At 37.1% G+C, this 24261-nt stretch overlaps 1 protein-coding gene across 1 annotated transcript in view; it reads left to right on the top strand.

The window, feature by feature from the left end:
• Nucleotides 1-23321, top strand: part of SKAP2 (src kinase associated phosphoprotein 2) — a gene marked incomplete at its 5' end in the record, with an annotated part of 36252 nt that extends 12931 nt beyond the window's left edge. Inside the window, 4 exons of the mRNA XM_010136011.1 lie at nucleotides 7178-7246; nucleotides 13845-13957; nucleotides 17056-17094; nucleotides 23229-23321. Coding sequence (XP_010134313.1) covers nucleotides 7178-7246; nucleotides 13845-13957; nucleotides 17056-17094; nucleotides 23229-23321 — 314 coding nt within the window. The remainder of the gene's footprint in view (nucleotides 1-7177; nucleotides 7247-13844; nucleotides 13958-17055; nucleotides 17095-23228) is intronic.
• Between the last annotated feature and the right edge of the window lie 940 nt (nucleotides 23322-24261).

Genomic DNA, 24261 nt, shown 5'->3' with positions numbered 1-24261 from the left:
GATCCACTTTGCAATAACTGTGGATGACCTTGGCAGCAATGCTCAATATTCTGTCATGTGTGAGAGTAATTGTTTTTCCTCCAAGGACAGAGATGGGTTCTTTGATCACGTAGTCTTCATACTTTCCGTCCTAAAACATTATAAAAAATACTTTCTGCTAGAAAAGTATTTTGTTGCTTGTTTTTTCCAGTAAACTAGTGAGAAGTCATATAGTATCTTCCTGCTTTTAAAATCATATTTTTTTAATCCATTGCCCTAGTATAGTTCATGTGGAAGGGTATGTGTGTGATAATGAAGGAGAAATGCCATGTCTTTTTCACAGATGTATTTAGAAAGAGATTTTTCTTCTCAAATGGTTCTCCAAACGTACTTGTTTCTCTCTACCACTTCACTCTGCTATTATTCTTCATAGCAATAGTTACATGACCCAAACAACATTTTTCTGCACCAGACTAGAATTACAGTCTGAAAGTATGGTTTTTTTATTTGTCCGTAGTGGGACTGGGATCTTTTGCATTTACTTCACTCTTCATTTTAGCAAATGCTGTAACTCCAAAATGCTTTTGTTAGGAAGGGAATGTTATATCCGCATTTTGGTTTTGATTAAGCCAAACCACAACATATGTTTAGTTTCACTGGGTGGTGTCACAGAAAGGTTGTTTCAAGAATATTTTTTTTCCTCCAGAAAATGGTTAAGTGACATTCCATAACTCCAATATCGCTTCCTCTCCTTCTCGCCTCTTTTTCCTTCAGCACTGATCCTTTGTTAATATATAACAAAATTTGCTAATCTTTTCTGTGAGGGTGATTAGGTAACTTTTCCAGGTCTTCTCAGTAGGAAGCAGTGCTTCACTTTTAGCTGAGGTGACTGGTTTGGTTGCTCAAACTGCTTTCACGATTAGGAGTAATGGTGGTGCACAGTAGCATCTTCTCAAGATACAAGGATTGCAACTGAGGGGAAAAAAAAAGGCAGGTTTTCTCAAAGAATTCAGGAAACCTCCCATCTGGAGACTTGGCAAGATCTGGACAAAACGGAGTCATTTGAGCAAATCCTGTGCTATGAAGTCATTAGCGTCAGCTGTCTCATATATGAACTATTACAATGCACAGACCCTTATAAACTGCTGCTGAACAGCTTAGTATGGAGTACCAAAAGAAGCCAAATGCTGTTTCCTAGGAAATTGATCTAACTTTCAGAATTAGAGCAGCGTGTTAAACTAAGTGATTCCCACTGGCCCCTTCTATCCCAAGTATTTCATGATTCTAGTCTTTACACTTTGTACAGCCGGTGCCATTTATTTGAGGCCATTAGGGTCAGTACATTGTCTATAGTAATAACAAACTTCTGGTACTATCTGCTGGTCAAACAGAGTGGTGCATGTGCTCAACCTTACTCTAGAATTTGAATAATGGGTGTTTCCAAAAAGCTGATTAAAACTTGTGCAGAAAATGTTAGTTGGAGGTCCCATCCGATTTAGTTGGTAGTATATTTAAATAAAACCTTTTGGCCTCCATCTTGGAATCAGACTGGGATCACGTGCATTGAAAGGAATTGGGGCTAGGAATTGTCATGGGTTGTTCTCAGCTAAAACTAAAGCATTTCAGTGTGCACAATATTTTTTCATTAAAATGTGTTTTTATATTGTTCATAACCTGGAAATCTCTTTCTGTATTTTGTTGGAATACAGTTCTGTATTGTCTGGTTCCCACTGTATTTCTGAGCACAGTGGTGACCATTTATTCAGGTACAACTTCTGCTTATATTTTGATGTCACCTTATCTACAGTCCTAGTGTTTAGCCTGTGTCTGGGTGACTGGTTTCTGTCTCCATCTCCTCTGCTTGTGTTGTGGAAATTGTCTTTTTTTCCCTCAAACTTGTCATGTTGGAATATAACTTCTGTGTTTGAGCTGTTGGGTGGTAACTAGCTGACTCATAGAAGTGGGAATAAAACAAGAATTCTCCTTTCTTCTGTCATGGTAGGAAATTCTTAAAGTTATTAATCTCTTCTCTAAATAGCAATCAGCTTGTTTCCCACTTTTTACACTGTCCTGGGGGCATTTTCACCCCCAAACCATGCATCCCAGTTCAGTCAGGTGGAGCTTTAATAAGATGATAGTCTGTCTCCCCCTCACTGCTGCCCCCTGTGACTAAAGAATAGCTCTTTCAGCAGCCTTTTCCAGGTTGTTTCATTTGTTTACAGGGCCCGCCAGAGTGCTACTGGAAATGCAGGGTGAAATGTCAAGCAGTTGTGTGTAAATTTTCAGTAATCGGTCATATCCAGGAGGAACTGGGGGAAAGGGATAGATCTGTGGGGATATTAGAGGATTATCAAAGCTAGATTTTTGCTACTTGGATTTGGAGATCTCTCCCTGCAGAATGGATGGATCTGGAGTCTTCTTCTAGACACCAGAGAGAAAACTCCCTGCAACTGTAAATACACACATCAAGGCAAGTAGCATCACGTGGAGGATTTCTGGGATATCAGGCTGCTTGGGCTAAAACCCTGTGAACTTGCGTGAAGTGTATAGACGTAGAGGTGGGTATATAGTGAGAATAATACAGAGGACCCCTTCCCCAAGGCTGGGGAGCACTGTCCTCAGGCAAGGTAGGTAGCTTGCTGGTTCTGCATAAAACAAGGTGTTAATTCTTATTCCTTTGACCCCACATGGCCTCTAGCCCTCACTACTAACGCTAGCTGAAGGTGTCAGTTTGGCCAAATTATAAAAATTAGTTCTTAAATTTTGCATGTTTATTCTTCCTTCTTTGGAATTGTTAAATGTTTCTCTAAACAAATAATCTTATTTGTAAAAAAGCCAGTTCTCACTGTTTTTAAAAAGAATTACATAGCTGGATTGGTTTATGTAATAACCATCTGTTATGGGGTTAGGTCAATTCATAAAATCATAAATCTGGGAGAATAAAGGTCTTGACTCTTTCTCACAGTAACCATTTATTCACGTTTGAAAGTCCTTGTTTACATTTGAGCGGAGTTGTCATTTGGTAGCAAAAAAACAGTGTGGAGGAGAAGTGCTCTTGGTGTTACCGTTACGTTTTCTTGCGCACAGCAGTATAGACCTGTGGCGTTCAGTGTCAGCAGGAGTTCTTCGTGTCTGCACCTTTTTATTTGCATACATCTGTCATCCCTGCTGAGTACAATAGTAAAAACACCGTGATTGTTTTTCTAATTGATTTTTTGATAATACAAGTATTTTTGTGGAGGCCTGTCTCACAAGACCTGTTTGCATGCTTGTAACCTTCTGACACCACAGTGAGATTTCAAATAAAGATATATTACTATGCATTACAAGCATGTGACTGCTTGTATCATTAAGAAATAAATGAAAAATTAGCTGACTGATCAAAACATCTTCCAATGATTTTTCTAACAATATGTGATTGGAATAACAACTTCACATGTTGTGGAGTTCCATGTTGCAGCCAGGAGCCATGTAAATACAAGCTGCTTATTTGCAGGGAGCTTCCAGATTTGCAATACGATTGCTATGGAAACCACTCAATGAAAACCTATAACCATCTGTGTGGTGTGGTAGATTTTGCTGCGTAACTGAGCTGGTTTTGTTTACTCTTATTAAAGTGTCGAATAGAAGAACATATTGACCAGAAACTGAGATTATCATAGGTATAAACTAGTATTGCACAATGACAATGTGTCAGTCTAGAAGACAGTAGAATACCAATTAGTAATGGCATTAAATTAGAGTCTAATGTAAAAAGATGGTTAAGTAATGTGCTAGTAGGGGAAAATGCTAAGTTAATACATATTTCTTATGGAGATACCACCTTCCATTGGCACTGTTGAAGCCAAATCTTACCCATTTCATACTCAAGTAGTATGATTTTTTTTTACCCTCCCCCTTTAAGAAAAATAAATTGGAAGAAAGAAATCAATGGATTCATGTAAAAAACTCAACCAGTGTAGCATTCATTGTTTACTTCTTAAAATGTGTGGATGGTAGAATCGTCTATGATTAGGTGATTGTTTTTCTGTTTTTACTTCAGACTCCAAATTAAATAAGGAAATAATTTTTCAACAGCTTTCTTGGACTAACTGAAAAAATCCTTAACATGTATAGTTAGTTCCTTGTTGCATTATCATCACAAGAATTTTGTAGGTTGGTTGCCATTAGTCTCTGAGTACAAGTAGTGTGTGGAACATAACCTGTATCTCAAGGGTTCTTTAGATCTCCAGCTCTGGAAGACCTCACTAGTTTGATTAGTGTTGATAAGTCTCATTTTGACATAGTATGAAGGTGGAGAAGAATATTTTCTCACTGCAGTGGTAGTGATGGCATGAAGGAGAGATACAGAGGAAACATATGAGATTGTTTTAAATGTCTGCATGACTTCTCTTACACAGTATCTTAATAATACAGAAGGACTTCTACTGTATTTTTTATTTTAATTTTTCGTCTTTTTGACTCTCTTCCAAGTTGAAACATGAACTTTAACGTTTTGCACCTGACTACAGCCAAAATTCCTGGGTGACTGAGGTTATTGTGTCTAAAGGAAGACTCCTGCATGTAGTTATTGCTTCAGGACAATAATACCAGAAAGCACTAGTGAGAAGAACAGGTTTTTTTCTACCATCCTAAGCCAAGCCTATTACATCTGCTGCACTGTGAGCATGATTGCATTAGCAATTAGCGTGGGCCATTTGCAGTAGATTAATAAAGCACAGGTTTGTGCTGAAAATCATATGTTTTTGCTGTGTGTATTTCAGAAGAGGTTTCCTATGGGGTCACGTTAGTGTGGTTCCATGGACTGAATGCCCATTAGCAGCTGGACCATGTTCAGTGTGCTTCTGGAGTGCCTCTTCCGGACTAATACCATCTGAAAGTTCGTCTTCTCTGTATCAAGTCTGTAGCGTAAACCAAAGTGGGTAAGTGGGGATGGTTGTGAACCAAACCACTATGATAGCAAGGACAACATTTGTTTGAATTTGGGACCTTTTCAGTATTCAAAGAGCCTTGGTTCAGATGTTTTCTCGTCTTCAGATAGGGATCTGGTGAACTTCTTTTACTAGGAAATATGTTTTTCAGGGAGAGGAAAGCATATTTTCTATTTTTTTTTCCATGAAACCACAGTGCAATCTATATGTATTCAACTGTACCTTAGGGAAAAAAATCTCTTCAAACCTCCTCTGCTGATTTACTTCATTTGCAATACCCCCTACTAAAGTCAGCCCTCAGTTTAAGATAGTCTGATGACCATGACAGTGATAGAGTTAAAATCCACAGTACATCCAACACATCAATTGATTTAACTCCAAACATTCAGTAACATGTGATATCAACATTTATTTAATCAATATATACTACTCTGTGTGTTGGATGAAACTGGGTTGCTCTGGGAAAAGGGAGCAATCCTGGAAAATGGGACTGATGATGGGATAATAGTACTGCCTGTGAGTGGTGTAATAGTGGAGGGAAGCTACAGAATGACAGTGCCTCCTAATGGCACATAGGGATGTGTTTTTGCCATTTATGCTTCAATTGTGAGTGCTTAAAATAGACAAATGAGTGTACTTGGAAACGTGCAACAAGTGTTTTGCCAAGTGGGGAAAATACATTTGAATGCTGTAAATAGTTTAGAGTGTTTTGTGTTGTACTGCAGCTTCAGATTTTCCCTGTTCTGTTGGGGTTGTTTGTTTGTTTGTTTTTCTTGGCTTAAATAATAGTTTATATTCATCTCAAACGGATTTTTTTTAGCTAGTCAAGAGTCAGAGAGCAAAAACTCTTGCTGGCTTAGTAGGGCAGATTTTCAAAGCTCTTTGTAGAGTGGATTTCATGATGTAATATTTGTAGGACTGCCTGTATAGGTTAGCAGCAATTACGCACGCTCATTTCAACAGGTCTACTCTTGTGCTTTAAATATCTGCTTTAACGTGTGCAGGAACAGTCTTGTGGATAGATTAAATTTTTACAAGGCTAATAATTCTTTGAACTGTTGATACAAAATTTACTCTTTGTCAAAGTAGATAGGCAATTACATAAAAATTGCACAATAAGGAACATCTTAAAAGCTCTGAGTTCTATATCTGTTGTCTGTCATAAAACACCAAAATTAGTTGCTGAAATGCGTGCTTGAAAAGAATCATGAATGTCTGTATAAGATGTGATGACTAGCAAAGCCAAATAGTTTAAATGTATTAAAAGTCCAATTCTTATTTGAGAAATGGGTTTATCAACATGCTATTGGCTCATTCAGTGCAGCAGCTTTTTCAGTTTTGATATTCTGTAAGGGCTATGATAAATCTGTTTCTATTTTCTTATGAACCTCAAGAAAGAATACAGCTAAAAAAATCTCAATAGTTTGTTCCATTTTTTGCTTCATCAATGGAATTTTCGTTTGTGAAATGTGAGGAGCAGTACGTCACTGTACTGAGTGGAGTGTGGACTTACTTAAGTGAGGGTGTGGGCATGAGAGAGTTCATCTGCCCTGGGCAAGGAGTATGAAGCTCATCCTTTGAAATTGTCTGTGGGGATTTCAGAGTGTTCCAAGTCTGCTAGCCAGAAAACATGCTTCAGAGCTGATTGCTACCAGGCTTTCTCTTTTCTTGCCTGCTAAACTTGCACTAAGTTATTTGAATAGATTCTGGCTTGTTTAAAACCATGGTCAGTAGGCAGGAGCACCGAGAGTGTGACATCTGTAGTGGCTGTGTTCCCATCAAGCAGGTGCCCAGCTAGTGTGTCTGTATGACAGTGCTGAAGGTAAGATGTCCTCTGCCTTATCTGCATACTTAAGAACTTCTGAATTCTTGCACGGGCTGGGGATCCTTTTTTTTCCCCCCCAATCCTGTTTCCTTTTCTTTATCCTGGCAAGCAATGCACATAGCAGAATAGGACCCTCGTTCTAATTGTCTCAGAATGACTGAAAAACAGCAGGACTGTGTCTCTGTATTACTGCATTCAGAGCAGAGTGAAAAGGGAAACAGATGTTCACAACTGAGATTTTGAAAGAAAGCTCTTGGAGTGTTTGGATGGGTGGGGAAAAACCACAGAAACAACAACGTTCCAACTTCTGTACAAATGCAAAATAGTAAACAGGGCTTACGATCTGGAAATGTAGAGTGTGTCTTTCAGACTGCTGTGGGCTGTAATTCCTGTCAGCTAAGGTGTCCCTTCAGAGTTTCATTTGCAGTTATGTGTTTTGCAGAAGAACATGTTCCTTCAGAGGCTGAAGAGCCAAGAGAACTGAGCCAGGAGGAAGTTTTCATTGTTTCAGGTAATTAAAATCTTTCCTCTTTATTCTGTGTATGCACTTTCTTTTTACCTTTATTTTCTTGTCTCTTCCCTTTGCTGTTTTAAAATAATGTTTTTATAGCTCTGTGAAGATGTCTTTTTCACCTGGGTATTTGATGGCAGCAAAACTGCTTAGCACCACTTAGGATGCATGAAAACCACTTGAGAAGGATTTATAAAGTAAGCCAATTTATACAAGGTATTCCTTCCTGAATTACTTTGTAATGACTCAATTAGCTTTCATTTCTGCACAAAGGAGATTTAGTTGCATAAATTAGCTTATCATCATTGAGGAAGTGTCACTGCTAAAGGACAGTTTATAGATACAACATGCAGTTGCTGTCAAACCTATAAGAATGTAATATAGACATCTGTGTATACTTTGTGCTTGAGCAGAACAGACTTCTGCCATTCAGAGACTAACAGGGGACAACAAGTTGCCCAAGGGACTGGCAATGTAGACATCTCTGAAAAGGTCAACTTGACACAGGCTCTGACAATCGACCCAAAGCTCTGTCGTCTTTGATAAAAATCAGATAAACTTAAGACCACTAATTGATCTGCAGCCTGTTTAAATGTTGGCCATGCATATCTTCATTGCATATGATTACCACAGAAAGCAAATGAATTGGGTAAGAAATGCCAGAGTCCGGTGACAGCAGCATAAAAATTGGAAAAGGACACAAATGCCCACAAAGGCTGTGAAGGATATTGTCTTGGCTTTAGCTTGGCAAACTCCCTTTGTGCTAATTATCTCTGGGACTGGAAAAATAACTGCAAACACCATGTAAAGTCACATGGCTAGACAACTTTTCTTGATAGGAAGGCATTTCCAGTTATGCTTAAAAACAAGATGCGTATGTACTTCAAGGGCACAGACCTTTAGATAAACTATTGGTGATTTGACACAGCACGAAGAGAAGACTCGCTTCTTATCAGACCTTACATCTTTTCGAGATCTGCTGCATTGTAACTGTGACCTGCACTGACATGCAGTTTGGCTCTCCTTCCCCCATCGTACATAATACACATAATTCTTTCAGGGCCGTCAAGGAAAGGGTGTGCAAGAAGAGTTCCTTTAGGAAGTAGCTCTGCAATGCTCTTCCTTTTGCAACATGTGGAGAGGAAACAGAGGCCTGATTTCCTGACCCATACAGGAAAGCAGGAACAGGTTGCTGTGCGGAGTTTTGGGTTGCTTTTCTTGGAAAGGAAACAAAAGCCAAGTCATCAGATGCTGTTAGCATTGTGGTCTGCTAAAAACATGTGTAAAACAACATGACTCATTGCAGCCTTAATATTTAGTATTCATTTAGATGTTACCATAATTACAAGAGTGTGTTGTTGTAATGGAGCGCGAGGTCAATCCAATTATAAAGTTGCCAACAGCATTTTTTTTTTCCACTAAGGTATTTTCTTGAAGTTCTAAATGGTCTTACTTTTAAGAAATCAAAACCGTAGCACCTTCATTTTTTAAAAGTTTCAACTGCTATGAGAACAACCTTATCAGTCTTACTAGTTTTTGTCTAATGTCCTTGAAAATACCATAACAGTTCTCTCGAGATATCAGATTCATTTCAAGCAATAATTATCTGATCTGATCTTACTTAGTTAACTATTTAACACTGGAAATTTGTTTGACTTTTAGGGCTGAGTTGACATGAGTATTTCTGATAGGCATCACATCATAAATAATCTAACATGACTCAAAAATATTTCATGTTTTTCCACACATAAATTCTTGAAATTAATTTATTGCCTAGCTTTACCAAACTTGAGTTCCATAGAAAATACTCTGCAAATTGTCTGTGAGCTCAGCCTAATAAGTGCAAAAACCATTTCTTTTTTCCTACTTTTTTCTTGCCCTAACTTATCTCTGCTTCAATTAATGTGCAGGCTTCAGTTCTTTTCATTCCTTCACTTTTGATGCTGACTTGCTGCTGGATAGCTTTACATTAATTGCTAGTGATCTCATTATTTAAAAATACCAAAACATTGAAGAGTCTCTGTTACATAATGTGGATTGCTGGGTCTTTTTTGTTACCACTACCTACCCATTATCATTTCCACAATCACTATTTCAGGTAAGTGTCATGTTCTGTGCTGCCTCAGTGTAAACACCTTGATTTTAGAGTAACTAAGGAACAACAGGAGAAGGGAAATGAGAAAGATTATAGTGAACAGGTTGAGCTAGATTAGAGTTTGAGTCCAAATAAATACGCTACAGTTACTTTTCCTGTATTTCATAGTTTTTCTGTCATCTGGGAAAATGGTCAAATAAGTAACAGGCATTATTTGCAGTTTAGGATGTCACCAGAATAAGCAAGTATGTTGTGTTCTTTCACAGGGTATGTCTTGTCTGGGTGTTGAGAGTCTAAATCACTTGTGTAAGAGTCATTCTGGTAGCATTAATTTTGAAGTTCACCTGTATCTCCATCCGTAGGCTTTTAGTATGGTAAATATTAAGTACATCATCCACAAAAGGGAATTCAGTAATTTTCCAGTTCACCTTTTTCAAATATTGTTAAGTAAGCCAGACTATTAATCTTCAAATCTGGTGCTATAAACTTATGAAAAATCTAATCAAGAGTCAAGGCATATGAATCAGAATGGCAAGCTGTTTGACATTCCTGGCAGTGGAATGGTGGAAAACATACATGCGTGTTCCTTCATTCGGCAAGCAATGCGTTAAACAGATAATAAAACCAGTAGGTCTAAGTCGCTACTGTAGTAGGGTGTGCTAACTTAGATGCCAGCAATGTTAAAATGGAAAATCAGTGGAAATCAAACACAGTGACATTTATTCTAATGTTTTAAGTAGTGTATTTCCATACTTGGGCTGTAATTCCTGATTTGTTTTTGTTTGGGTCGGTTTAGTTTTCTGCCAAGTTTGTGCTCTGAAATGGCAAGTGCCAAAATTGGCCTAAAGGAGGGAACAGGAAAGGAACAGCCTGCAGTTAAAATGGGCTTAGGCTGTAATGGAACAGCACATTTAAATCCCTCTGAAATACGTACTCTTAGTCTGTTTTTCCAGGGTTGTGGGTTTGAGTTGTTTTGGTTATTTTTCCTGTCTATTGAGGCTGTTAGAATATTCTTAGAATTTTTTTCCCCCCTTGAATAATCCATGGGCATTCTTAATCTCAGTGCATGCTTGAGTGATATAGTTGTCAGATTTTCTTTTTTTTTTTTTTACACAAATTGTTCACCTTTCTTTCTTCAAGCATTTATTTTCAGGTGCCACGAGTTTTCAGTGACATAAGCAGTCTGAACCTACCATCAGGAAGGTTGGCAGCTGCTGCTGTTTGATCTGTCAAATAAACTCTGAAATATTCTCATCGGTATATTGGACAAAAATATTTTTGTCCTATTACTGTTTGCTCCTATTACTGTTACTGGAAAAACAGATGGCAGAGGAAAACCGTGAGGAGTTCTTTGTGGAAGAGTTTTGGAAACTGTTGGATAGTTGTTCATCCAGATAGCTGTCCTGGAGTGAAAGAATTATTTCCTGGAGAAGCAACCTATCCAAGATCCTCCTCAGCCATTTCTTGTGATTTGTAATAGCGAAAACAAGGGGTAGTGAAAAACAAACTGCTTTCTACCCTCTGCTACATGTTTTATTTTTTTTTAATCATGTCTTATTCATATTTGTGGCCTAAGTGACTATGCCTTTGAAGTATGACAGACTTCAGCAGTTATGTCATAACAGTATTTTTAAGGCTAACAACAATTCACAGTGTATAAGAACAATAGGGTGTAATTGTGACAGAGTAATGCCAGCAAATTAATACCTTTTGAATTTGAACTCTAATGGGCACATAAGTTCTTGATGCTAAATTCACCAGTTTTTTCAGGTATATACCTGTTTAAGAAGCTCCACATAATTCCATTACTGTATAAATACCAAATTCCTTTGCCTAGGACTCCTGGTTTTGTTTTATTCTGTGCTCCAGAGGCAATCAAATGAGATTTGGTAGGGTCCTGTCTAAATGAAAGAGGGGCTGAAGTAAGAAAGAACCGGCTTGTGTTTTACAGAGGTTTTTGCAGCTTTTTTTTTTTTTTTGGTTCTATCTCCTTGCTTGTGAAGCACTGTTAATCAGTTTTATTAAGCATTTTTCCCCTTAGATGTATAGATTCTGAAGTCAAATTTACAATTGGCTTTTATGTGTGTGTAGTTGCACTTACAGAATTTGAAGACACTTGTGCTGATGGGTATGAGACGGGATTTCAAATCTGAAAGTAACACTTAATGGAAGAGCAGCATAGTTGTTCACAAACTTACACTGGCACTTTCCCTAATTTTCACTTCTGTGGTCCTGGTATACAAATACATAGTTTTTCAAGAAATGTGGCGTTCAGATTTAAACAACTCTGTCTTTTTGAATTCACAGATGAGGGCATAGAGCTGTGGTAGGTCTTTGGGCAACATCTTCACTGTATTGATAAGCTTATTTTAAAATGCATCTTTTCCAGTGTTGCCATGTTATTAGTTGAGTTGCTTTCCCACTTTAAGGCTAATTAAATGCTCATGATGGACATCTAGGGAGAGATGTTCTTTCCCACTGTGCAACTTTTCTGTTGCTGATGTTCCGCATCTAACTCACATTAGTTTTAACATGAGTTACTTCAGGCGCGTAAAGGTAAGAACAGACCTCAAAGTGATAAAGGTCAGTGTGAAAAGTCAGGAGTCGTTTCAGTGCAGTTCTGAAGAAGCAGAGGCCTGGTTAGTGTGTTTTAAACCAAATCAGTAAGACAACTGCTGAAAGATTCGAAAGGTGGAGTATACAGAAATAGCTTTTAGGTTTTTCTCACGTGGGCTTATGTTATCTTTTATGAGATAGAGCTGGGAACTGTGATGAGTGCTGTATCAAAAAAAAAAAAAACTGAGGAAAGATTCTGATTTAATATTTACTCACAAATTAATTTGGTGCTAACCTGTATTTATAATTGTCTAATGCTAAATTGGTGAGTAATGATCTGGCAAATGGGAAGGGCCGAAGTTTGGAGGTGCAACATATTCTGCCTTCCTCTTGGAATTACTCTGTCTATGCATATACAATAACAACGTATCTTATTTCTGAATGGTTGGGAGTTTTCATGTTTATATATATTGCAGCTTTTGGTGGGATGACGGCAGAATTTGCGCACTGGTAGTGAGAGTGCCCCCTAGTGCCTTGTATCAAATAGTAGCTACTAATCACCAGTTTATGGAAAATTTAGTGGTGGCTGACTTACATACCAGCTTTAAATTCACAGGTTGTGACAATTTAGCCTTATGACGGTATTGCCATCAAAATAAGATATCACAGAACACAGATAAACAGAAACCACCTCTTCTTGCTCGTACAGAGAGTATTAAATTAAAATCTAAGTATTTGTCAAAATGGGGAAAAACAAGTTGAATACTGCTGTATTTTTTATAGCATCACACTTTCTATCACTTGATACTTTAGCAGGGTTCTTCAGTAATAAGGTGAACCAATCATGATTAAATTGTAAACTATAAATAATGGTGTAGGGTGTTAATGACATGCAAATGTAACTGGTGTGTTGGAATAACCAGCAAGCCTGCTGTTCAAGGATCATATAACAAAACTGAGATGACAGCGTTGATCCAGCCAGTTCAGTGATATTTATGTTATCAGAATTAGAAGATAGCTTTCCAGTGATGTAAATTATTAGTACATATACATTCTGTCTGGTTAGTGTAAACATAATGTAGCTGGTCATCTTAGTGGTATTGCTTACATTCTTTTTGCATTAACTCATCATACTCCATTCTCATGGAATTAAAAACAGGAAATAGTTTGCAGTGTAACAGAAGCACCCAGTGTATTTAACCATGTGTAAGCGCTGTGTTTCAGTAGATGTACTCTGTATTGTAAGTGTATGACAAAGCATTTGTTACTGTGTTATTGCCGTATTACAGAGCAAAGAGTGCTAAATAATCAATCAGTTAATGGTCTGTATGGCAGTTTGAACACAGCACATCCATTGTGCTTATGCTGTTAGAAGGATGAGTTTATGACTGTAGTATAGTTGCATGTTTAGCCAGAGCTTAATGTCCTAAACTGGAGCTGACACAAATATTTTTAAAATGCAGCTTCAGCAACAGTTTCCAAGTTCACCAATAATTCAGGAGGAACAATCAGGGATTATCTCAAAGGTTCTCAGAGAAGTATTTAGTTTTGTTGGAACGGGAGAAGGAGCATATCAGAAAATACTTTGGCTTCCTTTCACAGTTTATTATTAATTATATTCTAGCAATTTTATCAGTTTCAAGTTGAGATACAAATATGGCTTGCTGGAAATGTATTAGTAGAGTAAAAATGAGCTGCTTTAAGTTGCTGCTGGAAAATGCTTTGAAAACCTGTAGCTACATGTCTTTAAGTGATACAACTTGTCAGTGAAGGGCTCACAGGTTTAACTTGTTTTCCACTTGCTTTAGTGACACAAAGAAGCTGTTTCTAAAAAGAGAAGAAAGAAATGTGCACTAATAAATTACTTTGTGGTATCTGGAGACTTAAAGAGTAATTTTAGTCCCTCAATCTGTATCCTTTTGTAATTAGATGCTGTTTTCTTTGCAGATAGTGAAAATATCGATTATGCCAATTTCTATCAAGGTTTGTGGGACTGCACAGGAGATGAACCCGATGAGTTGACATTTAAACGTGGTGACGTGATCTACATTCTCAGCAAGGTACAGGATGCTACTGGGCTATATAGTTGTAAAAAGAGAGCTGTGGCAGAAAAGCACATTCCCACAGTTCTATGGGGGGAAATTGGCACTCCCTTTCGGATCCTTTGTTTGCAATCAGATATTCGCTGCAATTAATTATTTTGTCAAATGAACTATAATCACATTTAAAACATAGCCTTGTAACAGGAATTAACTTAAAAGCATGTTTATTTACTTGTTAAATTTACTCTTGGCTACCGTTTGTTAACTGATTTAACAGGAGACAATGTGCTTTCTGCTTATAGAAGTTAACCTTGTAGAATTTTAAATTATCTTGCATGTTATGTTTTCTGCTTCCTGTTTTAAATTACTGACTGTGCTGATTCTGACTTTTTGGGCATTTTGCTACAGAGGATTTTTTTTTTTTTTAATGATTTCATCTTTGTAGGTATATTTTAATTGTTCTGACAGCTCAGGTTCTGAATTTGTTCGCTCTGACAGGTTTGGGCAATTTTTAATTTACTGCTTTCCTGTTTGCACAGTGAATGAGAAATAAAATTCCCCTCATCTAAAGTGGTGATAAGCATTATAACCATGAAATTTTTTTCTGCTTTAATGTTGGTTGCTTTTCTTATTTTTCCTTAACCCCACCAATGAAACCAAAACCTTTCCTAAAATACATTTCTCATGGTCCACTGAAGTTGGCTTCTGAACAATTCATCAAAGGAAAGTTCTCTTTTCCCCACTTCTTGAATAACTCAGCTTTTCTCTAATTTCTCATTGAGAAAAACACCTTTTAAAAATGTATGTAGACTATATGTCTCAGATGCAATTGCTGTTAAATATAATTAATGCCAAAGTTATTGTAGGTCATTGAAATACACAAGTAGGTGCATTAAAGCATCTGTTTGTCTTAGTTTCAAACTCTTCAGTTTTGTCACGATTGCTTTAAATCTTCTGTGATACTTTTAACTGCAATGATTCTGGATAATAAGTGTAACAGCTTCTGTTTAAGTAAATTTAAGATTTATGGATAGAAAGATAGTACTCTGTAAAAATAGAAAAGATGAATGACTAATGGTAATGTGACCATGTCTGTCTTTTGAGGTATTTAATTGTCACTTCAACTAATAACTGAATTGCATTACTAAAGGCTGGATAACACTCTTGGATTGGGCAGACTTTCAAGTAGTTACACAGCACTGAAGAATGGCACTAACCTAAAATAACCACCTCTTCCCTCTCTCCCTTCCCTCAAAAAGCCCATGAACAAATAGATTCCACTGTACGAACTGGGCCTCTTTCATGGGTTGTGCTCTTCTAGTACGTTATGGGGACTATAAAATCTTAATCTTCATCTTGTAGATGAAAAAATAATTTGCTACTCCTTCCCCAAAAGAGTGAGAAATTTAATTTTAAAAATGGAGCAGAATAGAAAAACAGTAGCTTAAGCTGTGTACACTATATCAACTGTCTTGTGGTTATGCTGTGATTAATTTGTAATCGGTCCTTGAAACAGGCTTGATGAGGCTCCAGATATATAGAGCCTTTCTCTTTGGGAATGATTTCTACTCCAAAATACAATCCAGAAAATTCAGCCCTGTTTCGTTTAAAGGTTGTTACAGTGTTTTCAGAAAAATGAGTGTTGGCTGCTACTGTCAGCTCTGAATTTAGGGTCCCTGGAGGAGAAACTGCCAGAGAATTATCCATCTTAACCCTCCACTTGATTCAGTTTCAAGGTCTGACCATTTACGAGCTCTTTGTCTGGTAAGTGAAAATATAACCAAAGGAAAAGTGAACCTAACAATCCTGAAGGCGGTCAAGACTTTTCTTAAAAAAATATTTCCTAATCCACTACATTAATACCTGGATTTTGTGGCAGTCGGCAGGAATCCTTGGCAATTTTTTTATTTTTTCACACCATCTAGTGGCTGAAAATGAGAGATGCAGGTACTGACAGGAGGCGATGTGTATGGATCCAAAATGGTGTCATAAATTCAGCTTCAGCTTGAACCTAGCTATGGCTTTATTGCCTTTCTATCATATGTCAGGCAGGTGTGAACATTACTCTTGAAAAGCAGATAAAGAAGTAAGTACAGGTAGAGCAGTATTATAGTATGAAGGGTGAAGCATTAACAAAATACCGAGCATATTTGTGCAGCATGTAATGGTTCTTTGTTTTACCATGAAATACAAATAGCATAGCTTGCTATGACAAACGCGGTAAGACAGATATTTGTCTCTCCCAGCAACAGTTATGCCACAGTAACATATTTTACCTGCTTTTCACATACCTTTATAGAAATTAGGGGAAAAGTGACTATTTTGTTTCCAAGAAATGAGATCATCAGTACAACAGAAGTAATGATGAACCAGTTTATCAAATTCGGACATTGATATAATTGAAATAAAGCAAGAGCAGCAATATGTTACACGTGAGTTTCTAGGTGAATGTCTTTTAGAAGAATGAGCAAGGTTTCGGTTTGGCAGCATTTGCTTCCTAAAATAGCTAAGCATTATGCTAAGACAAATCCCCCATAATTTGCTTTAAACTGAGCATCAAAATTCAGTGTTAGTGCAATGATCATGCTTTGCGTGTTTGTACTCTGACAGTGAAAATACCTATGGCTGGCCAGTGTAATTATGTGTTTTCCTTGTTTTGTGCATTGAAAAACTATTTTACTTATTATAAAGTATCGATGTCCATTGTGGCTTTTGTGTAGCAGCAGTGCTATGGGCTCTTACAAAAACAAAAAAAAAACCCACCAAAAAAAACAAAACCCCAAAACTTTTTTCTAAGTTTTTCTACCTTGGAGAATTTTCCCTCAAAAGTGGCTTTTATAACGTACACTGTGAATCATGTAAACTTTCAGAAAACTATATACCCCTCTCCCGCAATGCAGTAGAAAACTTTTTATAGCTTTAGTGATCGAGGGACTCAATAAGATTTTCTTAGTTAGTATTGGCTATTAGAAATGCAGTCCTGGGTGTCCTGTTTTCTAAAAGGATGAATGCTCTTAACTTCTGCGCATTAGTGGGCTTGGCTTTACTTTCAAGCCCGTATGATACATGGGGAAACAAACTGTGACATAATGATCCTATTCATAAATCTTCTGTAGATCTATTCAAGAATGCGATTTCCAGAAAATAAGGCAACTGTGAGTGGAGGTAGCCGTATTACGATTTTTTTAAAAGTTTGGGTATACACAATTGATGCCATTGCAGCAGCTGCCATATTGGTTTGCTTTAGGTGCTGTTTTGTGTTGGGAAATTTACTTGTATGTTAGCAGGCGCCTGCTTAGTGGAATTACTGACAATTCTTAACTTTTAAGCTAATTTAATTGCCATTTCATTTATATTGATACTTGCAATAAACCAACAAATAATACTTGAAAATCAGACATTAAATCTCAAACTGAAATTCTCCTTCCTTGTTATTATTTCAATACATGCCAATGCAATATAATGCTGCTCACTCTGGTATTTATGATTCATGGAAATTTCATCTATGACTTAATTATCTGCTCTAGAATTTTCCATGAAATTAAAGTGTTAACTTGTTATCTAGATCACCCTTTATTCAGTGGTTGTACATTTCCAGTGTGGCAGATTTTTGTTCTTTCAGTACAAGAAATGTCTGTTAAAATGCTCACATCTCAGCCTGTATTTTTTGCTTAGTGGAAAGACAGACGTCTCCATAGCTCCTATTACTGCTTGTGAAATAAAGTACAACTGAATGGTGCAGCTGTTTGATAATCAGTGTGAACTTTTTGTACACTATCTGTATAGTTTTTATAAAAAGTATTTATTCAGTATTTTTCAAAAAGGTGTGAAAGGCATACTAAAATCCTGACTGTGGGTTTTTTGGTTTTTTTTTTTTAGTCAGGCTACGAGACCCATTATTAAGAGTAATCTCCTTCTCCTTGACCACACCTTTATAAATAGAGAATAACAAGAGGAGCAGATTTGCAGAGTGAAACACTAAGAGCTGAGGCCTTGGTGTCCATGAGGTGTGTTTTCAAAGGGGTTTGATGTCCAAAGAGCCTGGTGTTGTGGAATTGAGAACACATGAGGTTCAGGTGGTTGGAGAACATCAAGTGCATCTTCTGTCTGAGTTTCATCTGAGAGAAATGTAGCATGTGTGCTCTGAGACTGATGGCTCTTCAAAGTGAGCTAAGGTGGGAAAAGTGGAAGCATTGGGAGATTCACTTCAGTGGGATGTTCTTCTGGGTTGTTTAGGTATATTCCTTACAGAAAAAGAAAATAAAAAAAGAGATGCTTTGCTAAACATAAGATAAGAGCAGAGGCCTTTAAATTAAAGGTTAGTTAAGACAGAGTAATACAAAGAGCCTCTAGCTCTCTTGGTTTGCATACTGATGGTATATAAACATTTAGGTACCTGATTAGAAAAGGTTTTTGCATTGTATCATCTAATGGAAAATAAAATGGCCCCTCTGTCATTCCAGGGTGTTTTCAGGGGTAAGTTTTGGTTCAGAATTCAGTTTGCTTACCCTGATTAATATTGGAATTCTTTAATTAGTGTCTATTTTGTCTCATGTCACTACAGGAAGCAAAAACTGATAATGCAACCATACAGTAAATCTGATGCTTATATTCTAGAAGATGACCATTTTATTGCTGTCTTAAAACAACTCTACTACCTGTGAAGAAGTCTCATTCAGTTATCTAAAACATTTGTCATGTACTGCGTTTTCGTGAAAATGCTGTTCTGTGCCAGAAATGCTCCCTGGTTGATAGTGTATCATTCAGCAATTACACCAAAGGAAGTTCTAAAATTTTTTAGCTACTTTGAATGTCCTGGATGAATTAGAGGTGTTTTAAAATATTAGCTTGCCAAAATTGCCCCCCAGAATATTAAAAAAAAAAAAATTCTTCTTGCTTCCAGCACATCTTTAGCTTGATAGGAGAGACTACTTATTTTAACCCAAATTCAGCTATAGATACATTTTGGTTTTCAGTATTAAAGTTTGCAGATCTTCAGCCAGTAAGTTAATACTACTACAGTGCCACTGGAAAAGGGTGGGAGAAAAATCTCAAATTCGCATACTTCAGTTGTAGGCTTTTTTAAAAAATACAATTGTTTTCTTGAAGGCATTGAAATTCAATGATGATTTGCAGCAACTCTTTTTAAAAAACAAAACAAATAAAAAACCCACCCCACAAACACAAAACCCATACCATATGTATTGAACAATAGGGACTAATTGCACAAGGACCAGATGTTCTCAACTTTTGCTGAAGTCAGTAGAAGTTAATATGGTGCAAAGCATCTGGAGACCCTAATTTACACAGAGGATCTGTTCTAAAGGCAAAGGCTGTTCTGGAAATCCTCTTGCATATAAGCATTTTCTCTTCTGGTGTATAAAAATTCTACATAATACAAAAATCTTGGATTTAAAAGATATCTCTGAAAACAAAAAACCAACAAACAAAAAAACCCAACCCAAACCAGGTGGTGTATTTCTACCTACTGTGTTTTCCCCACGTGCAAAGTGCAAAAACTTTTTTGTGATCAGTGCCTCATGGAGTCATAGGTACATGGAAATTGTTGGGTTGGGAACAAAGAGAAGCATCTGCTCACAGTGTGTTCAGTTGAGAGCGTTTAAGGAGCCTGTAAACCCTGATGGGATTTTTTCCCCCTGCTATCATAGCATGCTGTACAGAGAGTGTTTTGCCAGCATGTTAAATGTTAAGTTATAACCTGTTCCTTGGTGCCCTGTGAAATTACTTCACTTTAGTTAATAAATTTCTGCTGGGGAAAAGAATATCCACTCTTACAGACAGAAGTAGCTTAGAAAGCATTTCTTAAGGTGGTTGTATCATGTCATTTGGCATAATATTTTCCACTGCCCTGGTGCTTGTTCTGCAGGGCTGAGGTGGCCCCCTCCTCCCCCCGCCCCTGCCCAGCATTGCTGGTGTGGCAAATGTGCTCCCAGTCACATGGCAGAGCCCTGGCCGCACAGTTGTGCATTCTCCTCATTGCAGGATGCTTGGATCTGGCCCTGCCCCCCTCTCCTATCCCTCTGTTTGCCTTGGAGCAATTCATTTTGCAGTTATTGAATTTCTTTGGAGAGTTATTTTCATACAGCGAGCATCACAGCACCTCTGGATCTTGATAGCATTTCTACATAAGGAGAAAGAAGCTTTGTGTTAGTAATTACCTAACATTGTCAGGAGCTGACTGCAGGCCTCTTTCTAGTGATAACAGAATAACCACATAATGTAGCTTTATAGCACATGATTAATAGAAAATAATTACACATCCTACAAAGGGATGCAATATTTCTTATAAATTGACTACAATGGTTTCCTGTAGATTAAAGGACTCTTTATTATTTTATCAGTCCTTCTAAAGTATAGTCCCTTGCCTGTGTTCGCAGTGATGTTGAGAGCTCAATGCAGTGAGAGATACCAGATGGTAAACCCAGTGGTACCTGAGATCTGAAGCTGATGCCTGCAAAAGCACTGGGCTTCCCAACTCTTAAAAATTCATATAAAACTCCTGACTGTATTCTTATCCTTCTGCTTATAAATCATTATTCCCCACAAATGCGGGCTTTTATTCTACACATCTTAAGCAGCAGCAATAGACATACGGACCTCACAACATCAGTGTATTAATTAAATTATATTGCTGTGAAGGAGCTTGTAATTGATGCTGTTGATAGAAACAATACATCAGTTTGGCTTTTATATGTGACTTCAAGAAAGGACTGGGGTGGGGGGGACACTGCTTATCTGCCTGGCTAGTAAGTACTCTTTTGTGGTACTGAGGACAGAAAGGAGTGCTAAAGAGTTTAAAGAGAAATATCTGTACTTTAATCAGTTTAAAAGGGAGTGCTACCTAATTATTCTAAAACCCAGCCAGATATCTGCATTATATTTTTGTTTAGACTTCTATAGACTGCAGATAGTTTAATTTGGATTCATGTTGCTCTTGAGACCCATGCAAAGAATAGTAATGTAAAGTAAAAGCTTCTGTGTTGCAATATTGTCTGTATGGCATAATGGTTGCAGTGAATGCTTAAATTAGTTTACTAGTCTGTTACTAACATCAACATTCATTTCATCTTCTCACTTAGCCTCATGTCAGAGCAGTAAGTGGTGTATTAGTAAGTGGCAAAACCCAGGAAGTTTTCAAAACAGCAGCATGCTTTTAGTTTAAATTTGAGGTATCTGAATTGTTTCTTTAAAAACATTTGTTTCTAAGTTCTTATAGTGTTGCTAAGTGGAACATTTTCAATGGATAATGTTGTCTGCAGGCTTTTTCTATGCCGTTCGTCATATACAATTTAATGACCGCTTAACTAAGCCACTTCCCTCATTTCATGTATTATTTGTTTTTTTGGCTGATGTCTAGCAAAACTTGCTTAATCATTCTTGTCAGTCATTTCATGAGTTCCACATAACAGCTTAAAATCTTTTGTTGCTTTCTCTTGGAGAGATTTATTGCTGAGATTCCAGTAGTATACGTGAGTACTGCTCCTTTCAGCAATTTCCCACTTTGGTCTCTAATCCAGTTTGTGTATTTAACTGCGGTATTGTGAGATAAAACACAGATTTTTGAACAGGCTGATCTGGAACATTATAAACCTCAGTGTCAGTGTAATATTTAGCCTTTAAGGATTTGGAGTGTAATGTGTACCCCCATGGGAAAGGTTATGAACAGTTCTTAACTTCTGTGGAGAGCAGTTTGCACTGAAGATCGAGTTCAGATACCTCTAGACTTGCAGACCAGACTAACCCCCAGCAGTCTGCTCTACAGTGGAAGGGGGAAGGAGGTGGAATTATTTTTGCAGCTTTCTCATTTGTGTGTTCAAGTCATAAATGAAGGTTTTCCTGCTGCTTTTTTTGTGGATTTTCTTTAAATCACACTTAACTGCAGTGTTTTATGGGTAGTAGGATAGAATCTTCTAAATCACCAATTTGCTGTGAAGAGAAAGAGGAAAATGTTTAATTTAAGACTGGTGTTCAGCCTTCCACAATAAGAAAATATAAAAGCGGCTGTATGCCTGCATGCAAGTGTGGTTAAAAAAAAAAACAAACAAAACCCAAAAAAACCCTGGCAAACAAAAAATAAAAAGCCTGGGCCCACATGAAAGTGGGCCATCAACAGGGCTTCCTCATAGTTAAACAGAGGAGAGCTGAGTACACTAAGCACCTCATAGGACCCTAGAGAATGCTCCACCAGGCCAAATGTGCCAGCAGCAAATCGCTATAGCTTGGGCTCTAATGAAACTCCATTAACCCTTAAGCTCCGCTTGACTATTTATAACGGGAAAAACTTTATCTACAGTCAAAATAATAGCTTCATCTCAGTAGGATCATTAATTCAAAGTAGTACAGCCTTTTGCTTTCCTCATCTGAAGAGCAGCGTAGCAGGAAGCAGATGTTGCTTATCAGAGGATCTGTGTTATTTTGTATTTTACGTGTTTGTTCCAAAGTAATTTCTATCTTACTAATCATTCAGTTTTGAATGGGGTCTCTATTTTAATAATGCTTCATTTGTAACTCAATGTAAGTGTGTGTGCAATTTTAGTAGTTACAATTTATTGAACTGCTGTTAGGATTGATCTTAAAATATTTACCTCATAGAAAAAAAATTAAATTTGGATCCCACAATACTCTTCCTTGGTATTGCTTTTGGAAGATATTATTTCTTTAAACTATTATAATTCGTTTTGTTTCATATTTATCTCACTAAGCCTAAACAAATTTCAAACAAAAGTACATTAGTCATCTGTCAGACATATGAGATGTGCCGTAGAATTTTCTGCAAGCCTAAAGCAATAGCAGATTTTGTCTGCAGAAAAAGGTTACGTATTAGATATATAGTCTTCCCTTCACATCTGAGTGGTTTTTAAAATAAGTTGATTGTAAGTTTCTTAGAGTTTAGCCTTGTGATACCAAAAGAATCCCAACTGATTCATAAATGTCAACGTTGTGCTATTAGATTTTAGTTACAGAGATAAGTTTTTTATATTTATGAAGAATAGGGGTTGGAGAGGTCGCTGTTTTTAATAGGTGTTGCAGAGAAGCGTGGCTGTAATTAAGAAATTTTCCTGAGTGTGCCTGGCCTTTTTAAAATTTGACTTCTGTCTTTGTCTAAATCTGCATGTCAGTGCCTCTAACAAAAAGATATAATGTTTTAATTTTCAGTTGAATTTATTATAACTGTATATAAGAGAAAGCATCCATAAGGAGTTGCATACAAGACTCTATTGCGTTTATAACAGACTAAAGGTTAATATTGCATATTGTTTTCAATTAGGAGTACAATAGCTTTGGCTGGTGGGTAGGAGAAATGAACGGAACCATTGGCTTGGTGCCTAAAGCCTACCTAATGGAGATGTATGATATTTGAGAGGCCTGGGTAAGTACATTTTAATCCAATCTTCTGTAATGGCTTATATGTTCCCTTGTTCTCTATTTCATAAGTATTTCTTTCCTGGAACGTTTGTAGGAGTTCTGTTAACGTAAAGATTATGGCAAAATATATTGAAGATTCAATTAAAGCACTTTTTCTGGGATTCTGTATGAAATATTAAACCACAGTGTACAAAAGATTATGTGTTTCATAACTACGTTCCTTTTCCAGATTTTTTTTTTTTGTAAAATAGAATTGTTGTGCTTTCTAGTTACTTTAGTAGTATATATTAATCTGTCTGTGCAGAAAACTGAGGAAGGGGATAGATATTTGGGTTTGATATGGAAGTTTGAGGTTTTTTGGTGAATGATGAACTTTCAACTTCTCTTCCCTTAATCAGGAGAAATCTGCACTGAAATCGAGAGAGGTGTGCAGCTGCAGTTTACAGACCCTGCCTCTGAAAGAAGATGATTCTGCTGTACACTTTGTGGTTTCAGTGAATGTAGACAGAGCATTATCTTTAAACATTAAAAACTGTAGTTGATCGTAATTCTGCAGAAATGTTCTTAGCCACTTCTTATAGAATTGTAACGCTGGGAAATGAGATACGTAGTAATTAACATGTGGGGCACAAGCAGCCAAATAGTATCTGTTACTCTTAAGCATATTAGCAGCATGCTGTATGGCTACAGGTTTGTGTTCTTTCGGGGAATTCAGCTATGTTTTCCTGTCCTCAGATTTAGAAAAATTAAGCTGAACTTTGAAAGCAGAAAACTGTTCCTCAGTTCATACATGCATTAACCTTTTAATGCTCACTGTGTATTTTGTGCAGTTTCCATGGAAAATCAAGGGAAATTTATGTGTAATATCGCAAATCTTCAGGCAATTCTGCTTCCAAATGTTTTTGTGTTACCTTTTACCCAATGATTTGTTTTTC

Source organism: Buceros rhinoceros, unplaced genomic scaffold (assembly GCF_000710305.1).
Source record: "Buceros rhinoceros silvestris isolate BGI_N320 unplaced genomic scaffold, ASM71030v1 scaffold19205, whole genome shotgun sequence".
Taxonomy (NCBI): Eukaryota; Metazoa; Chordata; class Aves; order Bucerotiformes; family Bucerotidae; genus Buceros; species Buceros rhinoceros.
The sequence above is the reverse complement of the archived record's forward strand: the minus strand, read 5'-3'. Positions and strand labels throughout refer to the sequence as shown.